The sequence below is a fragment of the Ammodytes marinus genome (assembly GCF_949987685.1).
Source record: "Ammodytes marinus genome assembly, chromosome: 8".
NCBI lineage: Eukaryota > Metazoa > Chordata > Actinopteri > Uranoscopiformes > Ammodytidae > Ammodytes > Ammodytes marinus.
Window position 1 is genome coordinate 29,213,897 of NC_137212.1, and position 19,015 is coordinate 29,232,911.

At 42.3% G+C, this 19,015-nt stretch overlaps 2 protein-coding genes across 2 annotated transcripts; both read left to right on the forward strand.

The window, feature by feature from the left end:
- The first annotated feature begins 6,207 nt into the window (after positions 1–6,207).
- Positions 6,208–10,390, forward strand: srd5a3 (steroid 5 alpha-reductase 3). The gene is made up of 5 exons (XM_080032714.1): positions 6,208–6,496; positions 6,682–6,833; positions 7,251–7,436; positions 8,380–8,505; positions 9,347–10,390. Exons 1-5 carry the CDS (start codon positions 6,273–6,275, stop codon positions 9,604–9,606), a joined length of 948 nt encoding a protein of 315 aa, XP_079888840.1. The 5' UTR covers positions 6,208–6,272; the 3' UTR covers positions 9,607–10,390.
- Positions 10,391–10,945: 555 nt separating this feature from the next.
- On the forward strand, positions 10,946–18,962 carry tmem165 (transmembrane protein 165). The gene is made up of 6 exons (XM_080031985.1): positions 10,946–11,237; positions 12,770–12,998; positions 13,095–13,270; positions 15,810–15,992; positions 16,245–16,350; positions 16,928–18,962. Exons 1-6 carry the CDS (start codon positions 11,106–11,108, stop codon positions 17,002–17,004), a joined length of 903 nt encoding a protein of 300 aa, XP_079888111.1. The 5' UTR covers positions 10,946–11,105; the 3' UTR covers positions 17,005–18,962.
- Positions 18,963–19,015: the final 53 nt, after the last annotated feature.

Consider the following 19,015-nt stretch of genomic DNA (forward strand, 5'->3'; position numbering starts at 1 on the left):
CTATCGCAAGGAGGATGAAAAACAAGAGTTGAGTGTCAGGGGTCTCAAACTGGAGTTGGGTGTCGGGGATATCGCTCGCCTCCAAAACAACTCTGACAGATACTCCAACTGCGAAAGATACTCCAACCCCGAAATAGACTACTCCTGGAACTGTTCACCTACATCAGACTCTGGCTCAGACTCTGGCTCAGACTCCGGCTCAGACTCGGGTTCAGACCCGGGTTCAGACCCCGACTCTAAACAAGAGGAGAGACCAGGAGATACAATACCCGCAACCGAAGAGTCTGCAAGGTCCCGATCTCGGTATCAGAGCCCTCGCTCTCAGAGCCCTCGCGATTCACCTGCGAAATTGATAACATATCAAGCACCGAGTTCATACCCTCAGAGAGAGGCATCCGAACCCAAGTCCAAGCCAAAAGTGAGAAGACCGCTTGGGGAGACTCAAAGGTGCGGACGCGAGAGATCTGCAGCTCCGGTGCCCGCCAGGTACCCCGAGTCACAAGATTCCGCTCGCCACCAGGGCTCGGCTCCACTTGAGCATTGGAGCCCTCGCGGTTCAACAGCGGAAGCTAAATCCGATCGAGTGCTTTGGACGGCCCATCGGCGGGAGGGATTCAAACCTGAGTCAGAGCAGAGAAGGCCACGAGAGAAGACTCAAAAGGGCGGCCGCGAGAGAATCGACACTAGAGAGCCAGCCAGATCTCCAGAGCATCAAGATTTTGCTCGCCACCAAGGCTCGGCTCCACCTGAGCATCGGAGCCCTCGCGGGTCACTAGCGGAAGCGAGAGCGGATCGAGTGCTTTGGACTACCCATCGGCGGGAGGGATTCGAACCTGAGTCAGAGCAGAGAAGGCCACGAGAGAAGACTCAAAAGGGCGGACACGAGAGAGTCGACACGAGAGAGCCAGCCAGATCCCTAGAGCCGCAAGATTCCGCTCGTGACCAGTGCGATACTCCAGCTCGGGGCCGGAAGCCCCCGCTCTACACCTGCAGAAGCGAGAACCAATCGAGTTGTCAAACAACCCGCTGAGCCTGCTGCAGAGTCATTCAAAGAAGAGGAAGAGTTGGATTTCGAATCAAACCAATCTAAAAGCGGTCTAGACATGGACCGTGCACCGGACTTTGACACTGAGGGTGGTACTGTTTACATGTGAGAGCTGCTGTCATTATGGAGGTGAAAAAGATGCAGCCTACGGTGGCGAAAAAGAAGAAGCGTGCACCTGGGCCCCAAAGTGTTCACATGATAGCATATTTAGAGCGGCTGGCTAACGGTGTGTGCATGTCTCAGCTAGAAGAACCTTGCTCATCGGAAAAATTGTCCTGTACATATTCTAACCCGGGGCGTAATGTAGAGGAAGCTAAGGTTGTCCATAATACTCTGGACAGGTATTTTGTTAAGAAATAATAGAGAATGTATTATTTTGTTTGACCAGCGAAACTGTTTTTTTTGTGTGAGACTTTCGATGACCAATTCTATGTATGAGATAATCATAATAATAATTTAAAATAAACATTTAACAACCCAGTGACATAGAAGTCCTTTGTGTTCCTATCTAACCTAATAATGCCTCGCTATACACATAGGATAGAGAGAAATACATGAATCCCGAGATGTACACACTATCATCATCGCTGTTCAGAGTGGAAAGGTATTTTGTTGAGAAATAAAGGAATGTATTATGTTGGACTAGCGAAACTGTTACTGTGTGAGACTTTGGGTGGCTGTTTCTTTGTAAGACAAAATCATAACTAAATAAAAATGAAAAATAAACTCAACCGTCTTGTCTTTAAGTCCTTCGGGTTTCTATATAGATTAATTACGCCTCATTGTTAAGGTAATGCATACGATGGTACATATGGCGCATGTTTATTACTAGAGACATAAACACAGAGAAATACATGAATCACATGGTCTATCATCATTGCTGTTCAGAGGGGAAAGGTATTTCTGCTGAGAAATAAAGGAATGTATCATGTTGGACCAGCAAAACTGTTTTCGTGAAACTGTTACCGTGTGAGACTTAGGTGACTTTCTTTGTATGACAAAATCATAATTAAATAAATAAATAAACTCATACCCTTTTTTACAACCAGGAGTTTTCCTACGTTCATTTGAAAACCTGTCATTTTCAACCCGTAATACCTGTGTAATATTGTGAAGTGTTTCGTAGCCACGTGTACAATTGCAAGAATGTTATTAGAAAATAAATGAATTGAACACATGGATATATATATTGCGCAACGCCTCTTTAATCGTTTCTACAAAGTCAATATACAAGAATCTGTATTATTTTAATTTGTTATTTATGAAAAAGAAAAAGAAAAACCTTTTGGTTTTAACTTGGATGTTCTACCATGTGTTGCATAAACTTATTTGTGTATGTGAAATACGCTGATTTGTAAAATGAAATCACAGAACATAATAGAACACTTGCAATATGATTTATTCAGAGGAAAACAAACTTTTGTTTACAGTTTTACATTTTGTTTCCCAGCAAGCATCACAATGGCACCCGTGATTATCGTGCGATAATAAAAAAAGGAGGGCAAACTCATGTCCACAATTTCACATTTCATGTAACATTTCAACAGTATCTGACCTCTCGCTCAGTGTACTGTAAAAACAGAATGAGATGCGATTCCCATTTGCGCGCTGCATTCTTTATATAGGCCTACCCTTGGTTATAGGAGTGAGACCAGCCCCCAGAAACAGCCAAACTGCCTGAGGGTGAAAAGGAAAAAATCAGACCAGGGCCCATAGTCCGTCCTGCCAGCAATCACAGCCGGAGAAGAAAATCACTATTGTCCAAAGGTAGAGTATCCAACCGACTTTCACTGTGTCTGTTGAGGGTGAAAAAAAAATGAAAAAGTCCGACCAGCCCCCCTAGTCCGTCCTGCCAGCGATCACAGCCTGAGAGGAAAACCACTATTGTCCAAAGGTAGAGTATCCAACCGGCTTTCACTGTGTCTGTTGAGTGAAAAAAAAAGAAAAAGAAAAAGTCCGACCAGCCCCCCTAGTCCGTCCTGCCAGCAATCACAGCCTGAGAAGAAAACCACTATTGTCCAAAGGTAGAGTATCCAACCGGCTTTCACTGTGTCTGTTGAGGGTGAAAAAAAAATTCAAAAAGTCCGACCAGCCCCCCTAGTCCGTCCTGCCAGCGATCACAGCCTGAGAAGAAAACCACTATTGTCCAAAGGTAGAGTATCCAACCGGCTTTAACTGTGTCTGTTGAGGGTGAAAAAAAAAATAAAAAAGTCCGACCAGCCCCCCTAGTCCTTCCTGCCAGCAATCACAGCCTGAGAAGAAAACCACTATTGTCCAAAGGTAGAGTATCCAACCGGCTTTCACTGTCTGTTGAGGGTGAAAAAAAAATTCAAAAAGTCCGACCAGGGCCCCTAGTCCGTCCTGCCAGTGATCACAGCCTGAGAAGAAAACCACTATTGTCCAAAGGAAGAGTATCCATCCGGCTTTCACTGTGTCTGTTGAGTGAAAAAATAAATAAAAGAAAAAGTCCGACCAGGGCCCCTAGTCCGTCCTGCCAGCGATCACAGCCTGAGAAGAAAACCACTATTGTCCAAAGGTAGAGTATCCAACCGGCTTTCACTGTGTCTGTTGAGTAAAAAAAAAAAAAAAAGTCCGACCAGCCCCCCTAGTCCGTCCTGCCAGCAATCACAGCCGGAGAAGAAAACCACTATAGTCCAAAGGTAGAGTATCCAACCGGCTTTCACTGTGTCTGTTGAGGGTGAAAAAAAATTAAAAAGTCCGACCAGCCCCCCTAGTCCGTCCTGCCAGCGATCACAGCCTTAGAGGAAAACCACTATTGTCCAAAGGTAGAGTATCCAACCGGCTTTCACTGTGTCTGTTGAGTGAAAAAAAAAGAAAAAGAAAAAGTCCGACCAGGGCCCCTAGTCCGTCCTCCCAGCGATCACAGCCTGAGAAGAAAACCACTATTGTCCAAAGGTAGAGTATCCAACCGGTGATCACTGTGTCTGTTGAGGGTGAAAAATAAATTCAAAAAGTCCGACCAGGGCCCCTAGTCCGTCCTGCCAGTGATCACAGCCTGAGAAGAAAACCACTATTGTCCAAAGGAAGAGTATCCATCCGGCTTTCACTGTGTCTGTTGAGTGAAAAAAGAAATAAAAGAAAAAGAAAAAGTCCGACCAGGGCCCCTAGTCCGTCCTGCCAGCGATCACAGCCGGAGAAGAAAACCACTATTGTCCAAAGGTAGAGTATCCAACCGGCTTTCACTGTGTCTGTTGAGTGAAAAAAAAAAAGTCCGACCAGGGCCCGTAGTCCGTCCTGCCAGCGATCACAGCCTGAGAAGAAAACCACTATTGTCCAAAGGAAGAGTATCCATCCGGCTTTCACTGTGTCTGTTGAGTGAAAAAATAAATAAAAGAAAAAGAAAAAGTCCGACCAGGGCCCCTAGTCCGTCCTGCCAGCGATCACAGCCGGAGAAGAAAACCACTATAGTCCAAAGGTAGAGTATCCAACCGGCTTTCACTGTGTCTGTTGAGTGAAAAAAAAAAAAAAAGTCCGACCAGCCCCCCTAGTCCGTCCTGCCAGCGATCACAGCCTGAGAGGAAAACCACTATTGTCCAAAGGTAGAGTATCCAACCGACTTTCACTGTGTCTGTTGAGGGTGAAAAATAAATTAAAAAAGTCCGACCAGGGCCCCTAGTCCGTCCTGCCAGCGATCACAGCCGGAGAAGAAAACCACTATTGTCCAAAGGTAGAGTATCCAACCGGCTTTCACTGTGTCTGTTGAGTGAAAAAAATAGGAGCACCTTCTTATCTTTCCCTGTAACCTTCAGGGCTGGAATGTACAGTAGGCCTAGTTGTAGATTATAACTGATTTTATAATCCAGCTGGGTCTTCTCCTGTGTTCTGAGTCCCAGGCTGTTCTCGCTGGTTCTGATTTTCCTATTGACCCCCAGACACAAGCTGTCTCAAAGGGTCCTGTGTTCTGACCCCCAGACTGTGTTCCAATCTAACTGGTTCTATCTTTCATTTGAATCTTATTAAAACCTTTTGAATTATAATATGTTGGATTTGATTTTGTTCAGAGTTACTTTCAAGTGTTCAGAAAATTTGCTTTGCTTATTTGACCAAACCCCATCATTCTTTTACTAGTCCGACATTAGTTCTGGAATGTGTGGCTAGCTTTCAGGATTCAATATGTGTTGTTGTGGTAGTTTCAGAGTGGAAAAAGTAAGTGGTTCACTTTACCCCCTTGATTTTTATGGTCTGTCTCAGTTTACCCCACAGCTGGGGTAAAGTGAGCCACATGACAACTTTTTTTAAAACAATCATATTTTCACTGCCCTTTGTCTTGAAGAAATTCTGCTAATGCCCATTTCTAGGAAACACCCTGAATTAATGGGAAATGTGTAAATTTGAGTGATAAATCATTTTAGCTCGCTTAGAGGGGAGCAAATGTAAAAAGTGGCTCAGATTACCCCGTTCTTCCCTACGTTATTTCAATGCATAAATATTCAGTGCTTAAAATTCAATGGCTTTTTATTTTCAAAATCCGATGACACTCATTTACTTCCATACAAAGGAAAGTGGGAGAAATGAGATGTGGAGGTAAAAGCAGAAGAGAGGAGTCGGTTCTATCAAGACTGAGATTTGGGCAGACAGGGCTGAACAGTACACAGTTTTTAATAGGAAAACACGAAACAGGCAGATGTGAATGTGGGCAAGAAGAGTCCGTAGAACATGTTATAATACAGTGTGAGAGATATGAGGAAGACAGAAGGCAGATGAGGGGGAAATTTAGAAAAGAAAAAGTAAGTTTTGATTTAATAGACATTTTACAAAAGAATTCCAATAAGTGTCATATTTCATTTTCTTAGGGTAACTAATTTTTTATTTTATTTTATTTTATTTTATTTTATTTTATTTTATTTTATTTTATTTTATTTTATTTTATTTTATTTTATTTTATTTTATTTTATTTTATTTTATTTTATTTTATTTTATTTTATTTTATTTTATTTTATTTTATTTTATTTTATTTTATTTTATTTTATTTTATTTTATTTTATTTTATTTTATTTTATTTTATTTTATTTTATTTTATTTTTTTATTTTTTGAAGCGAGGTTGTTAAATGTTGCCACACTCCATACCAGTAGATGACGGTAATGCATCTTTAAGTTGTTTGCCAACCGCCAAAAAACAATACACAGAAGAAGAAGAAGAAGAAGAAGAAGAAGAAGAAGAATACTTTTCTTCGTCGCACACAACAAAAGAATTGAGCGAAAAAAATGACTTGGAGCTCTCTGAGCTTGAGTTTTGCTGATGTATTGTGGATCTCCCTGGCGTTTATTTTCCTCGCCGCCGCCTTCGTTCACGGCGTCTCCTCACGTCTGCTCAGTAAACCAGACAAGAGTCGCCCTCACGTGCTGTTCCAGGATCTGATCCGGTATGGAAAGACCAAACAAAACCTCAGACCGGACGACTGGCTGCATTTTTTTGACGTCCCCAAAAGGTAACCATACGTTTTTGATGTATTTCACTGATGTATTGGGGGTCCATTGTATTGTGTGCATCGTATAAACCTGTGTGGATGCTTATTCAGTTGAACACACACTGACTTACTGCCATTGCGTGTTGTCAGATTGTAAGTCAGAAGGGTAACTAACTTAAGCCACTGTCTTTTCTCTTTCTTCTCAGATGGTTCTGGCACTTCTACGTCATCTCTGTGACCTGGAACAGTCTTCTTCTGCTCTTCTACCTGAGCTTCACCTTCCAGCACCAGTCCCACCCGTCATGGCTGACGACACTGTTAGACATCTGGTCAGGCGTGCCCAGCGCTGACAGTCAAGGTAGATTGACTGGCGCTCCTCCATCGCTGTGTTGAAGCTTGTGTTGTTATGCGGCTTGCCTCTGCCCCTTACACTATAAGGGAACGTCCCACTCTGGCCACCTTTAAGAGCCAAGTAAAGGTATGGCTAAGAACTAACCAAAGGTGCAACCACCTCTAAATGTATGCTGTACCTTATTAATTGTGTATTTGTTTAACCTACTAATTAATTATCCTTTTCTTTCTTTCTGTTTCTCCGTATTTGTATATAGCAAATGTTTCTTTTGTATATCTTCGTCATTTTTATTGTACCATCAACCTGCCTAATGGACTACAGATCCCGGGCTACAATCTGGCATTTTTACGTGTAATGCTGTACATGTTCACTAATGTGCATTGTCCTGAAACAAACAAACAAATAAATAAACACTGTGTGCAGTCCCCCAGCTCTCCACTCTACTGGTGCAGCTGCTGCTGTGCGTCCACTCCCTCAGGCGTCTGCAGGAGTGCCTGTGTGTCAGCGTCTTCTCCGATGGATCCATGCATCTGGTGCAGTACCTGTTCGGCCTGGTGTACTACGTGATCGTAGGGTTGACGGCGCTCAGCACGGACCGTCTGGGAAAAGGTACAGTTGAAATGAGTCCTCCTGTATATGATCTATTCTTCACCGGTTCTACTTTGAGACTGGGGCTGCGTATCGTTCAAAATGTTTCAATATCGATACCAATATCTTGACTTAGATACCGGTTCCTGAAAGCTTACGTTTTTCGTTACAAATTTTATGAAATCGCTATTAACAAGATGACATTACACAGTAGACTATGGTACGTAAAATAGACTTATAAAATAGACTTATTTTTCAGCTCATTGGGATTGTTACAAAATATCAATAAACAAGACTTTAAATAAGCTGAAATCGTCGTGACTGCCTTCAGATTACCACAAAAAGCCCTATCTCCTGAACCACTACAGCTCGACACAGCCAATCACCACCACTTTTAGATCTTGGCACATCAACCATACTGCTTGCTTATTGGCTCCATGACATTGAACAACAAGACATTTTTCGAAACTGGATGGCATCAAGGCATTTTGGTCTGTGCCAAAAATGTGTTGAACTTCGATAGCCAGCCCTAGCTTTGAGGTAGCCTGGCACCGCCCGCCTACCTACTTCCGCTCAATTTTAATTTCCCTTCAGTAGTCAGTCTGGGCCCGCGGTATATTCGCGGGTTTTCTCCGTCCAGATTTTTGACGGCCCAATCAGCGAACAGAGGGGGTGGCTGAGAACAATGACGTTGAGGTTGTGCGGCAGTTTCAGTTTTAGTCAGAAGCCAGCGCATGACATACGTCACAACCAAACATTATGCGATTGGTTGGCAGATCCAGAGTGGGACTGGGCAGATTCAATAGTTTTAAATTTCCACAGACACCCGCCTTCAAGTGAGTTAACGTTTGTCAATTGTGTGATTCCAGACCTTCTGTACTAATGAAATGAAGTATGATGGTCTGGTAGGTTAGCTTTGAGGGCTAGCTTTGAGGTGCTCAGATGCCTGTGCTGTTTCTTTTAGGGACGGGATCTCTCCTCTCTCAGATGGACTGGTTTCATCTGGCTGGAAGCGTGTTGTTCATCTGGGCCTCATGGATGCAGCATCAGTCCATGGTCCTGCTGGCCAGGCTTCGCACTGGGAAGTCAGGTAAGGTTCAGTTGTTGTCTTTGCTTAAAACTTTGGCGATTGTTCAACCGTGCACTGACTTAACACCACGATCAAGTTCTTATTTTTACAATTCTTGCATTTAATAGAATGCACCTAAATATCCCATTTTCAGCATTTAATACACTGTTTTATAGTATCATGTAAATGTTTTTTTACATTTATATTTCAATTTTTTCTATAAATGGCATGTTACACTCGATATTGTAGTATAATGTTCAGAACCCTACATCCTTCTTTATTCTATTCTCTTATAATTTATCCGATTATATTCATATTCTAACATGGGAGCAACTGTAAGAGGACTACATTTTTCCGGGGATGAATAAACAATTTCTGATTCTGATTCTAATGTTATATTTCATTACTGCTGAACATTTCCAAAAGTACCTCATCTAAATTGTTTAGGTGCTTGCCATGTGCTTATGATATGCAATACATCACAGTGAATGTCATATTTGATTTGATTGTTGTCAAATGTGTGTTATTGTTCATTTATGACACACAACAATGTGTTCAGGTTCCATTAATGCTGCAGACTTTACCACAGTGATATAGTAGCTGCTAAAGGGAAACTTGTTGGCCCAGCACAGCAATTTGCACATTCAGCAAAAACACTGAGAACTGGTGACCTCCAAAGAGCTGCAGAGTTTCACATTACACATAGTCCTGACTCCTGAAGCACATCATTCATTAGTGCAGCTTTAACTTATAACACAGATATATAATATCCATATGAAAAGTAGCATTAACCACGGCTCTATTGCATAACATAGGAACTGATGTATGTTCTGTGTGGTTCCCTTTTGTGGCGTCTTTGCAGGAAGTGTGCAGACGCTGGCTCACAGGCTGCCACAGGGGGGCTGGTTCGAGCTGGTGTCCTGTCCGCATTACTTTGCCGAGCTGGTGATCTACATCGCGCTGGGTTTGGTTTTGGGAGGCCTGTCTCTCACCTGGTGGATCGTTGTCCTCTACGTGCTGTTCAGCCAGGGACTGGAAGCACAGCTCTGTCATGACTTTTACAAAAGCAAATACGAGTCCTACCCAAAACACAGAAAAGCCTTTATACCTTTTGTTCTATGAGCAGTTGAGAGAAATCGCTGTAGAGAGAAATGAAACACATGTTTGAGGAATCTGAAAGTGTATAGGGGGACACACATATCTCTCTCTCTGTCAGTTTTAACTGACATGGTGCTCTGGACCAAGTGAAGCTGCTGGATAGCTAACACAGGCATCGAACCACAGCAAACGTCTCTCTCTGAGACAACAAACAAACATGTCTCTCAGAGACTGATGGAATGACATCACAAATGTCCATTACAATAACTTGTTTTTGTTTATGATAAGGTAAATATGCATGTATTAATTGCAAATGTTTTCTATTTACAACATGAAATAAAGACGTGTTTAATCTTTCTTTAATTAAAGCTATTATCCGTCCATAGGATTACCATTTAGTTTATTGTCAAGTTCCTATCTACCAAATAGTGAGTTAAAACAATGGTGATTGAGCATATGACCCACTGGTGAAAGTGCCTGTATTTGCTGCTTAGCCCAGTTATACTATCACTGTCTGAGCCGACCTTCCTGCGCTGCACCGGTACATTTCCTTGTACTCGGGAGTCATGGGAGCTTCAGACTCGTTGGTGTTGAGGGTATTCTTGTTATGGCAATGTATTAAATGTTCTTTTTGTAAAAGCATAAAGGCCTATATTGTATACGTCTATTTTTTTACGTATTTTTTTTTAGCATATTCTGTTGTACAAACACTGGAAAGTTGTTATTTTTAGTAAAGGAGTTTGAAGTACAACATACTATCAAGTTTTTTTGTGTAATTATACTGAACTAACCCTCCATTAAAGATACAGAGCAAAGAGTGGATTCTGTTTACTTTCTGTAAACGTGTACGTATACTGTGTCTATTCTGTGCTTATTTGGAGTTAGTTAACACTAGGATTTTAGGAATCCACAAGATTGTGATTCTCAAACATTGGCTGGAGAACGGATTTAAAATTAATTGTAAAAATGTACGGAATTCATTTTAGTATTTACATATATTTATTGTAGAATAATCAAGTTCTTGAAACCACTTGAAAAAAAATATTTAGCAATAAGTTGAGTAAATCTGCATATTAATGTTTATTAAATCAGTTTAAGCTCAACCTTTTTAAATTAGCTTAATTATTGTATTACCGGTATATGGTTTGTGGTGACTGGCAACCTATCATGACCTGTTTTTTCCTTGGATGTAAGTCATGCATTTAACTCATCCAACTCCATGAGTAGACTTGCATGCATGCAGTTCTTACTGACAAGATGACTGTGCAATCACTGAGCTGTCTTGTGCGTACGTCACCCTTCAGTCACGCGTGTACGGTCCAATCATCTCTCTCGTCTGGTCAACAGGATTGTAACTTCCGCCCTGAGTTGGCTCGGTCGTTCCTACCGTGACGTGTATTAGCTAGAATTGTGTATGTTGCTAATATGAAGTTAGCTCGTCTCGTTGCCAGTGATATTAAGTGATTCGCGGGAGACGACATAAAGCGCAAAGTGTGTTTGCTCAGTGTTTTGAGGAAGCAGTAATGCCTCTCATGGCTGGCGGAGCAGACCGACGGCTACTGTGCTTCTTGTTTCCGCTCGTGCTGTTGTTGTCTTTCGCAGTTGTTGCTGCGGTACCAGAGGAAAAGCCCGTCCAGGAGCTTCCTCCACAAGAGGTAACACTGTATGTTAATTATTGTTGTATAAAACCGTTTATCTGCGTCGGACTGTAACACGCTTTGACGCCGCTGCTGCCAAGCTAGCCTGCGCTAGCCCCCACATGCTAACTGAGCCCAATCACATTGTGTCCCGGTGTGCCAGTTTCTATAACCGGTGTCTCACTGAGTTCCTCATCACCTTCGTATGTTCACCTGAGCAGAATAATGCACCAACACTGGGATTTTATTTCTAGAGACCTATTAATCAAATGGTTTTACCACCAGTTCTTATTTAGGGTCGTTTTGGTTCACGAGTGAATGTCATACATTCAACTATGAGCTAACCTGAAAAATAATAGGGGTTACATAACTCTATAATAACATCGCGTTAAGCACTCTAATGATACTTTGAATGAACCAAATCAACACATCAGCTTTGTCAGAGTGAATTCTAAACCCCACTTTTCATTCTTCCTGTTTTATAAAATAAATAATAACTCTAGTCAAATCTTTCGATCTGAAAGCCGTTGCTTTAAAAGATATTCACAAACTAAACACAAACGAGTTCGCCGTTAGAAACATTCACAGATTAATCAAGGCAATCTTGTGAACTTCCAAAACTATAGACCAGCCCATTAGTCATCATTGAGCCTGACAAAGGAGTAGCAATAAGATGATATAAGTGATAATTGTGAATCGAGATAGATAACACTCACATTATGTTGAGCGTTGTGAATGAACCATTACAATCGTGCCTATTCCCATGACTGTCTTCATAAAGCTGACTGGCTCAACATCAAACACTCCTGTGATGATGGTATCCTGTCATAGTATGAATTGGCTAAAGGGTTGCCCACTAAAAAAAGTTAACGTTTGGTTGTTTTCCACCATGTTTCCTAGGGGGGAAAAAGAGATTTGCTAGTACAAAGGACGGGATTTCAACAATACTTCCAATCCCCATACTTCCCTACTATTTAGTATGCCAAAAAAAGATTTAGGATGTCCCAATTCATGCATGTTAATTGTAGTATGCTCAAAATAATAAATGCCCACTGACTCCAATAGCATAATAGAGTATTCCTCTTTATTCTTGACATTTCTCGACATAATGAAAAAAAAAAAATCTTCCTTATCTGATTGTTTTTCTCTCCTGTGGCCCTAAATCTCTTCTGTACTTTACTATGTAGTGTAGTAAAAAGAACTATTATGAGATTTGGAACGCAGGGTTAGTTTCCCCTTTATGCCTACCTCACATCAAACCACTTCTCTTGTGATTTGACTGTCACAGACAAATTTCCAATGTCGGACTGAAATCATAGGAATCTTGCTGGAGTTGTGACGCGCGCCCGTACTCTCAGTCTTTTGGTGGTCATCCGAGCTGATTCAGTCAGGTTTTTTCCTGTCTTGACGTTCAGACATTATCAAACAGGTTTGATATTACTTATGGGGATCTTATGAATATTAAGCTGACCAGGACAGACGGACACCTTTGACTGTTGCTATAAACTGTGTTTAACTTGTGTGCATTACTGTGTTTTTTCTCCTTGCAGAAGGCCTCTAGTCCCCATCCAGTAGGCCCAGTCGTGTCCAGTGAAGATGGCTCCAGCAAGGGGGACCTGGGTTTCATCCACGCCTTTGTGGCCTCCATCTCCGTCATTATTGTCTCTGAGTTGGGGGATAAGACATTTTTCATTGCAGCCATCATGGCCATGCGTTACAACCGCCTCACTGTGCTGCTAGGTGCTATGCTGGCTCTGGGACTCATGACTTGTCTCTCCGGTTGGTAGAAGTCTTTGGTTCTGCGCTTAGCTAATAATGCACAGTTATTCCTACATCTGGCAATGAGTAATAATGAGGTCATTGTTGTATCCACAGTGCTTTTTGGCTATGCCACCACCATCATCCCAAGAATCTACACATACTATGTGTCCACTGCTCTGTTTGCCATCTTTGGCGTGCGCATGCTGAGGGAGGGGCTGAGGATGAGTCCAGATGAAGGCCAGGAGGAGCTGGAGGAGGTGCAGGCAGAGATCAAGAAGAAGGATGAAGAGGTAGGTCAGGTTGTTGCCCTTCTTTCATCAACACCACACCAGGTTCCAGTTCCAGGCTGGTGCTAGCGCCGCTTTGCAGTTGGTTCAACGTTCCAACATATAAAGAACAAGTTTGCTTTTCCACAGGCTAGAGAGCCAGGTCAGGACGTCACTGTTTATGTTTATATACGCCGCCACTCTCCAGGCTAAGCGCTAGTGTTAACTTTAGCACAACAACAACAGCAACAGTGTTTTCTGGCTTTGCTTTGTTAGCCAAACACAACTTATTCGGTGTATTTGTGCTGCTTGTCGTGATTGCCATGTACTGCAATTCTGAGTCATCTCGTTAGCGGCATTTTTAAATGTGGTGGTGACAAAGTTTTCAATTCAGGGTGACTAAAAGTCATTCCAAATAAGTAAAAAACACACTTCAGACTTCTTGCACAGTTTCTCTCTCTCACTGACTCACCAATGGTTGGCATTAAAGAAACAAATAACCACAAACAGGGTTCAACATAACCTTTTTTTCCTACTGGCCCGCCGGGCCAGTGGATCCGAGTTTTACTGGCCCCTTGTATATTTTCACTGGCCCTGCACACACTTTTTTTTTCTTCATAATTTAGTGTTAATAATTATAATACCTGTATTAGAAAAATAAAGAAAGATAACCAGATCTAAAGGGAATATCTATTCTGTAACAGTATAGATATTCCCTTTAGATTTGGTTATTTTTCTTTTGGTTAATTATATGAAATGTTGATATTGCTCATACACATAATATAAAACCAGGCAAACATATTGAATTAGAAGCCTACAACTAAAAGTATGTTGAAAGAGTCGGCCAGTATTTTAAAGTCCAGTAGTTTGATGGTTGTTTTTATTCTTGAATTTGGGCAGTTTAATGAATAGTTCACTTGCAGAAGTCATGATCAAACATAAAAAAAAAATAAGAGATGAAGGTCTGATCATTCTTTGTGTTGTGGTAGGCTGTTTTTATTACTTTCTCTATATGCATTAGGGATGTGAATGTGTCGACCGAATGACCGGTTTTCCGCTTGCGCTCAAGTTGACTTTAAAAATAGAATAGAAATCCGAAAATCAGTGGGTTATGCCGTTTTTTTAATGGGAGATTTCACCGTGTATGTGAGTTCACGTCTGGTCGTGAGCGCGCTGCAGGAGTGTCACTTCTCCATGAAGTGTCAGCTTCACATAAGAGTCCGGTGTGGGACCATTTTTTCAAACTATTGATAAAAAACAATGCAGTGCAAAATATGCAGCATAAGTTAAACGCTCGTCTAAGACTATGACGTTAAATCACCTTAGAAACACACAATGCCTTCGTCCGATCACAGCAGCGTTTCACCGTGTGATCTCGCCAGCGAGTGAGCCGCCGCGCAGATGAACTGTGGTTTGTGGCTAAAATAATAACCGGGGATATTCTCCCCGTTAGCGATTTCAATGGGAAAGACTTCTGCGATCTGATTGAATGTCTCGAGCCTGAAAACACAGTGCCAAACTGCGCGACTATACTGTACAGTGAGCGGAGTCCCTCCGTTCGTTTCTGTCTACAACCGACACAATCACCGGAGACGCATTCACAGCGTTTAAATAACGCCTCTCATTTGTATTACCATTGGGGCTTGGATGAAAATACTGTAACATTACGGCGGCAGATAAAGGAAAAGCGCAGTTATCATTTTCTGCACCTCAACCTCTGCTGTGGGAAGAAAGAAAGGAGGCAAAGCAAGTCGATTGATTTGTCGACTCGCAGGCGGACAGTAGGCAGCTCTGCCAACGGAGCGAGAGTGCACCCGCTTGTTGCCCCGCATGTCAAAACACCCACGCATCGGTGTCCACTGGCCTTTCATTCAAAAATATATTTTATATTAGGTTTATTATATTGAGTCTTAAATAAACACTGCTTTCATTACGACTCTCAACGCGCATTTCAATGAACCATGATGTAGTCTACAAAAAGATACTGAACTGTGATTGGCCAGTCACTGGCCCGGGCGGGACAGTGACTGGCCAATCAACTTGCCCTGCAAATGATTTTACTGGCCCCGGGCCATCGGGCTATACGTTATGTCGAACCCTGACAAAGACAAAGCCTGTCCGTACTGTGTGTGCGTTTAAAAAAAGTCCATTGATTAAATACACAGCCTAGGCTCTGTACACAGGCATGCTGCTATCTTTGGTGGGCCCCCTTTGTTTATGTACCAGTTTCACTCCACCTTTAATGCATTACCAATTTTTTTTAATACCCTTACATCAAAACAAGTTTGGAGATGTGTTGAAAGCCTTTCATATCACCAGGCTGTACATGAGGAGGATCTTTAACTCTTTCAACCACATCTGTTATGGATTAAAGATTCTTGCATCCCATTATTTTGTTGTTGTATCCTACAAAGTAAGTTTACCCTGAAATTTGAGGGGCAGGTAACTGTATGTAGGAAATTGGGACATAATACTGTTGTGAAAATACTCCCTTATTTCAATTTGTAAAAATAGATTTTAGTAAAAAAAAAAAAACCTATGTATCTTTTTCTTGTCTGTGCAGCTTCAGCGGACCAAACTGGCTAATGGAAGTCAAGATTTGGAGGCTGGGTCAGGGAGCACCGTGTCCCAGTCCAAGTGGCACAGCATCATCTCACCCATCTTCATCCAGGCCCTCACCCTCACCTTCCTGGCAGAGTGGGGGGACCGCTCACAGCTGACCACCATTATTCTAGCTGCCCGGGAGGTTTGTGTTCCATTTCATCTACTGCTACACAATGTTTTAACAACCTGAAGGGGGCTCTCTGTCAGTTTTTTGCACCATGGGTGGCCCCCAGTGGGGAAAAAAAAATCAATCCCTTGTTTATGTTTTTGAGCCAAACAGTGAATGCATTCAATGCTGTGTTAATACACTGCTGCTTCAGTATTTACTAAAGGTTATGTATACTTTTTTCAAGCAATCGATACGAAATGTGTTTTGTTGTTTCTAAATTGCCAGGATCCGTTTGGAGTTGCAGTGGGTGGTACACTTGGACACTGTATGTGTACAGGACTGGCTGTGGTTGGAGGGAGAATGATCGCCCAGAAAATATCCGTCAGAACAGGTGAGACAGTCTATTTTCATGACTATTCCAGTTATCAGTTTTCTTTTGTTGGCGCTGCAGACCGGACGTTACATATTTGGCCATTCTAAACCAGGCAGTGTTACATTTTGAGTTATGTTTTATGATTCAGCATTTACGACACTAATGACAAAGCGGCTAACATGCTGGTTTTCCCCCTCTTCTGCCTCCACTTAAATCCATCCGGTAATGTTGGCGTGACGTGTCCTGCTCAGTGTTGCACGGCAACCATAGCAAGTCAAACACTATTTAACCCAACATGGTTCAGCTGCTGTAGGGTCCAAGAGAACACCTTGTTGACCCTTTGTCCACAGGGACTAATAAATGATGCCCCGGTTCTTGTTTAGACAACACCTTTGAAGTAAAAGCAGTTGTGTTGCACATTTGTGTTCTTCACATTCCTGTTTAGTTTTCAGGGCCACGTTTAAAAAGAGGAAGTGAGAAAACATTACAACACTTGTTTCATCTGTAAAAAAAAAAAAAAAGCAGTACAGATGCAATGGCTGTTTGTCTAATAATATAATAAATGAACTTCTTTCTACTTTGTCTGTTTCCATAGTTACAATCATCGGAGGGATTGTTTTCCTGGCGTTCGCCTTCTCTGCCCTGTTCATCAAGCCAGACGCTGGATTTTAATGTGACGAAAGACTTTCAGGTTTACTCTGTACATACGTGTAAAATATGGTACTGTTGCTGTAGAGAAAGCCCTACCCTCGTCTCCTAGCTGGCCTTTGATCCACTAAAGTCTGGAACTCGGTGGCTTTGACACTTATTTTCTGAGCATTAAATAACAACTTGCCTTGCTGCACAAACAAAGCCTCATGGGAGGTGTAGTTGTTGAATGCAAACAAATCAAGGATTTCTCTTCATCAAGTATAGAAGTTGGATACACATTAAGAAGAATACGTGGAGTTACAGAGGCCAGCTATGAGCGAGTGGGGGCTGGGACTGTAGCTCTGTGTTAAAACTGTAATCTCATCACAAGGTGCGTGAGAGATCATGCCTCGTTTCCACTGAGCAGCACAGTTCGGTTTGGTTCGGCACGGTTCAGCAGGGCACGGTGACCCCATAGATCTGGCTTGTGTTTCCACTGCCGACAGTATCCATACTTGGTATTCAGGGTTTGTGCCAGACGGTCAGAGTATATACAGTCTATCGGTCGGGGCCGTCGACCGGCACTGACCGCAGCAGCTAGGTAACTATGGTAACATGGTAGCAGCGGGACACAGTGCAGCAAGCTGATTAATCCAATGAAGAGGAAAAAAAACTCCCAATAAACAAAGAGCTGCGCACCCCTTTGGGACGGCTTGGTACCCCAACAAAAGGATGACGAAAGAAAAGGTGCCGCTCAGCTCGCCTATTTTGGTCCCCTTCCCAACTTTTGACAGTGGAAACGCAACGAATGTGTGAGCCGCACCGAACCGCACCGCTCAGTGGAAACGATGCTAGAGAGGGGACTGGATTGTTACTGACTGCTGCCCTCCAACACACTTGTAAAAGGTTCCTGACTCACAGTACTTCCCTCCCACTCAGATTCTCAGTCCATTTTAAGAATTTTTGCCTTTTTTTTTGTTTATTTAGATGATGTTATGAATAACCTGAGTCCAAGTGCTGCCAGCTTCCTCTTCCAGGAGTTGGCTGGTGTTGCTTGGTTGTCTAGTTCACCTCTCCAAGTGACACTTTTTCATTTTTCCACTCTGAGGATTCAAACCCCGAAGAAGCACATAAGAAAGAAACTGAAGTCGAGATTTTTTTTATTTGAGGCAGAGAGACCGACAGGCCGCAGAACTTTTCCCTACTTTAGTTAATCCTGTTTTACACTGGTGCAATGTTTTAGAGAGACCTGAACCACTAGAATACCTTTGTGTCCAGGTGTGACTAGAACAGAGAGCTACACAACAGCTTCAATGAGCTGGTTTAGACCTCTTCAAAACGCTGATCATATATTGGAAATATCGTTCAGTTATTTCTTGCTTCCAGTTTCCGGGCGCATACAGCAACCAAACACGGATCAGGTTGAAGCAAGGCCAGTAATCGCCCACACAGGTTAACTCTTACTCTATGACTAAAGCCCTTTACAGTATGACCACACACTGCCTCCAATGCTGCTGCGCCCAGATCAACTAAACCGGTGACTACATCATGTACAAAATAAACCATTGGTGATCCATCCCACAGTATAAGCCACTCACTCCTTCAGCCATAATCAGCCGTATTGTAGTTTCAGTGACACCCGAACATGGCAACACAACTCAAGCCTGCGTTTCACCTTTTACGTAACATGGTATCTATTTATTTAGCTTCCTTTTTTTTCCTTTTAAAAAAAAGTACTGTAGGGGCAGAACGAGTGGGAGAGGTGGTTATAAACGAGAAAGCAAATATTTTTTTATGTGAACAAGGCTAAAGCTGCATTGTCAATATTTGACAGTGTGCCCAGCTGTGAAATACTGCTGTTTGTCATACAAGGTTGGACGAAATGCCTAATAACTCTATAAATAGCTCAATAAAAATGGTTCATGTGTGGTCTGATTTCTAACCCCATCTTTTGTTCTGTGCTGCTGAGCGGAGTGGAAATCCTTTCAGAAATCCTGTAAATAAAAGGCAAAAACTACAACATTTCATAATGCTTTTATTTTCAGATTGAAGG

Excerpts from the sequence above, each read along its gene's own strand:
- srd5a3 (XM_080032714.1), top strand. The coding sequence starts at position 6,273 with ATGACTTGGAGCTCTCTGAGCTTGAGTTTTGCTGATGTATTGTGGATC. Across the intron at positions 7,437-8,379 it reads CACGGACCGTCTGGGAAAAG|GGACGGGATCTCTCCTCTCT; the intron begins GTACAGTTGAAA and ends TGTTTCTTTTAG. Across the intron at positions 8,506-9,346 it reads GCTTCGCACTGGGAAGTCAG|GAAGTGTGCAGACGCTGGCT; the intron begins GTAAGGTTCAGT and ends GCGTCTTTGCAG.
- tmem165 (XM_080031985.1), top strand. The coding sequence starts at position 11,106 with ATGCCTCTCATGGCTGGCGGAGCAGACCGACGGCTACTGTGCTTCTTG. Across the intron at positions 13,271-15,809 it reads TCAAGAAGAAGGATGAAGAG|CTTCAGCGGACCAAACTGGC; the intron begins GTAGGTCAGGTT and ends TTGTCTGTGCAG. Across the intron at positions 16,351-16,927 it reads GAAAATATCCGTCAGAACAG|TTACAATCATCGGAGGGATT; the intron begins GTGAGACAGTCT and ends CTGTTTCCATAG.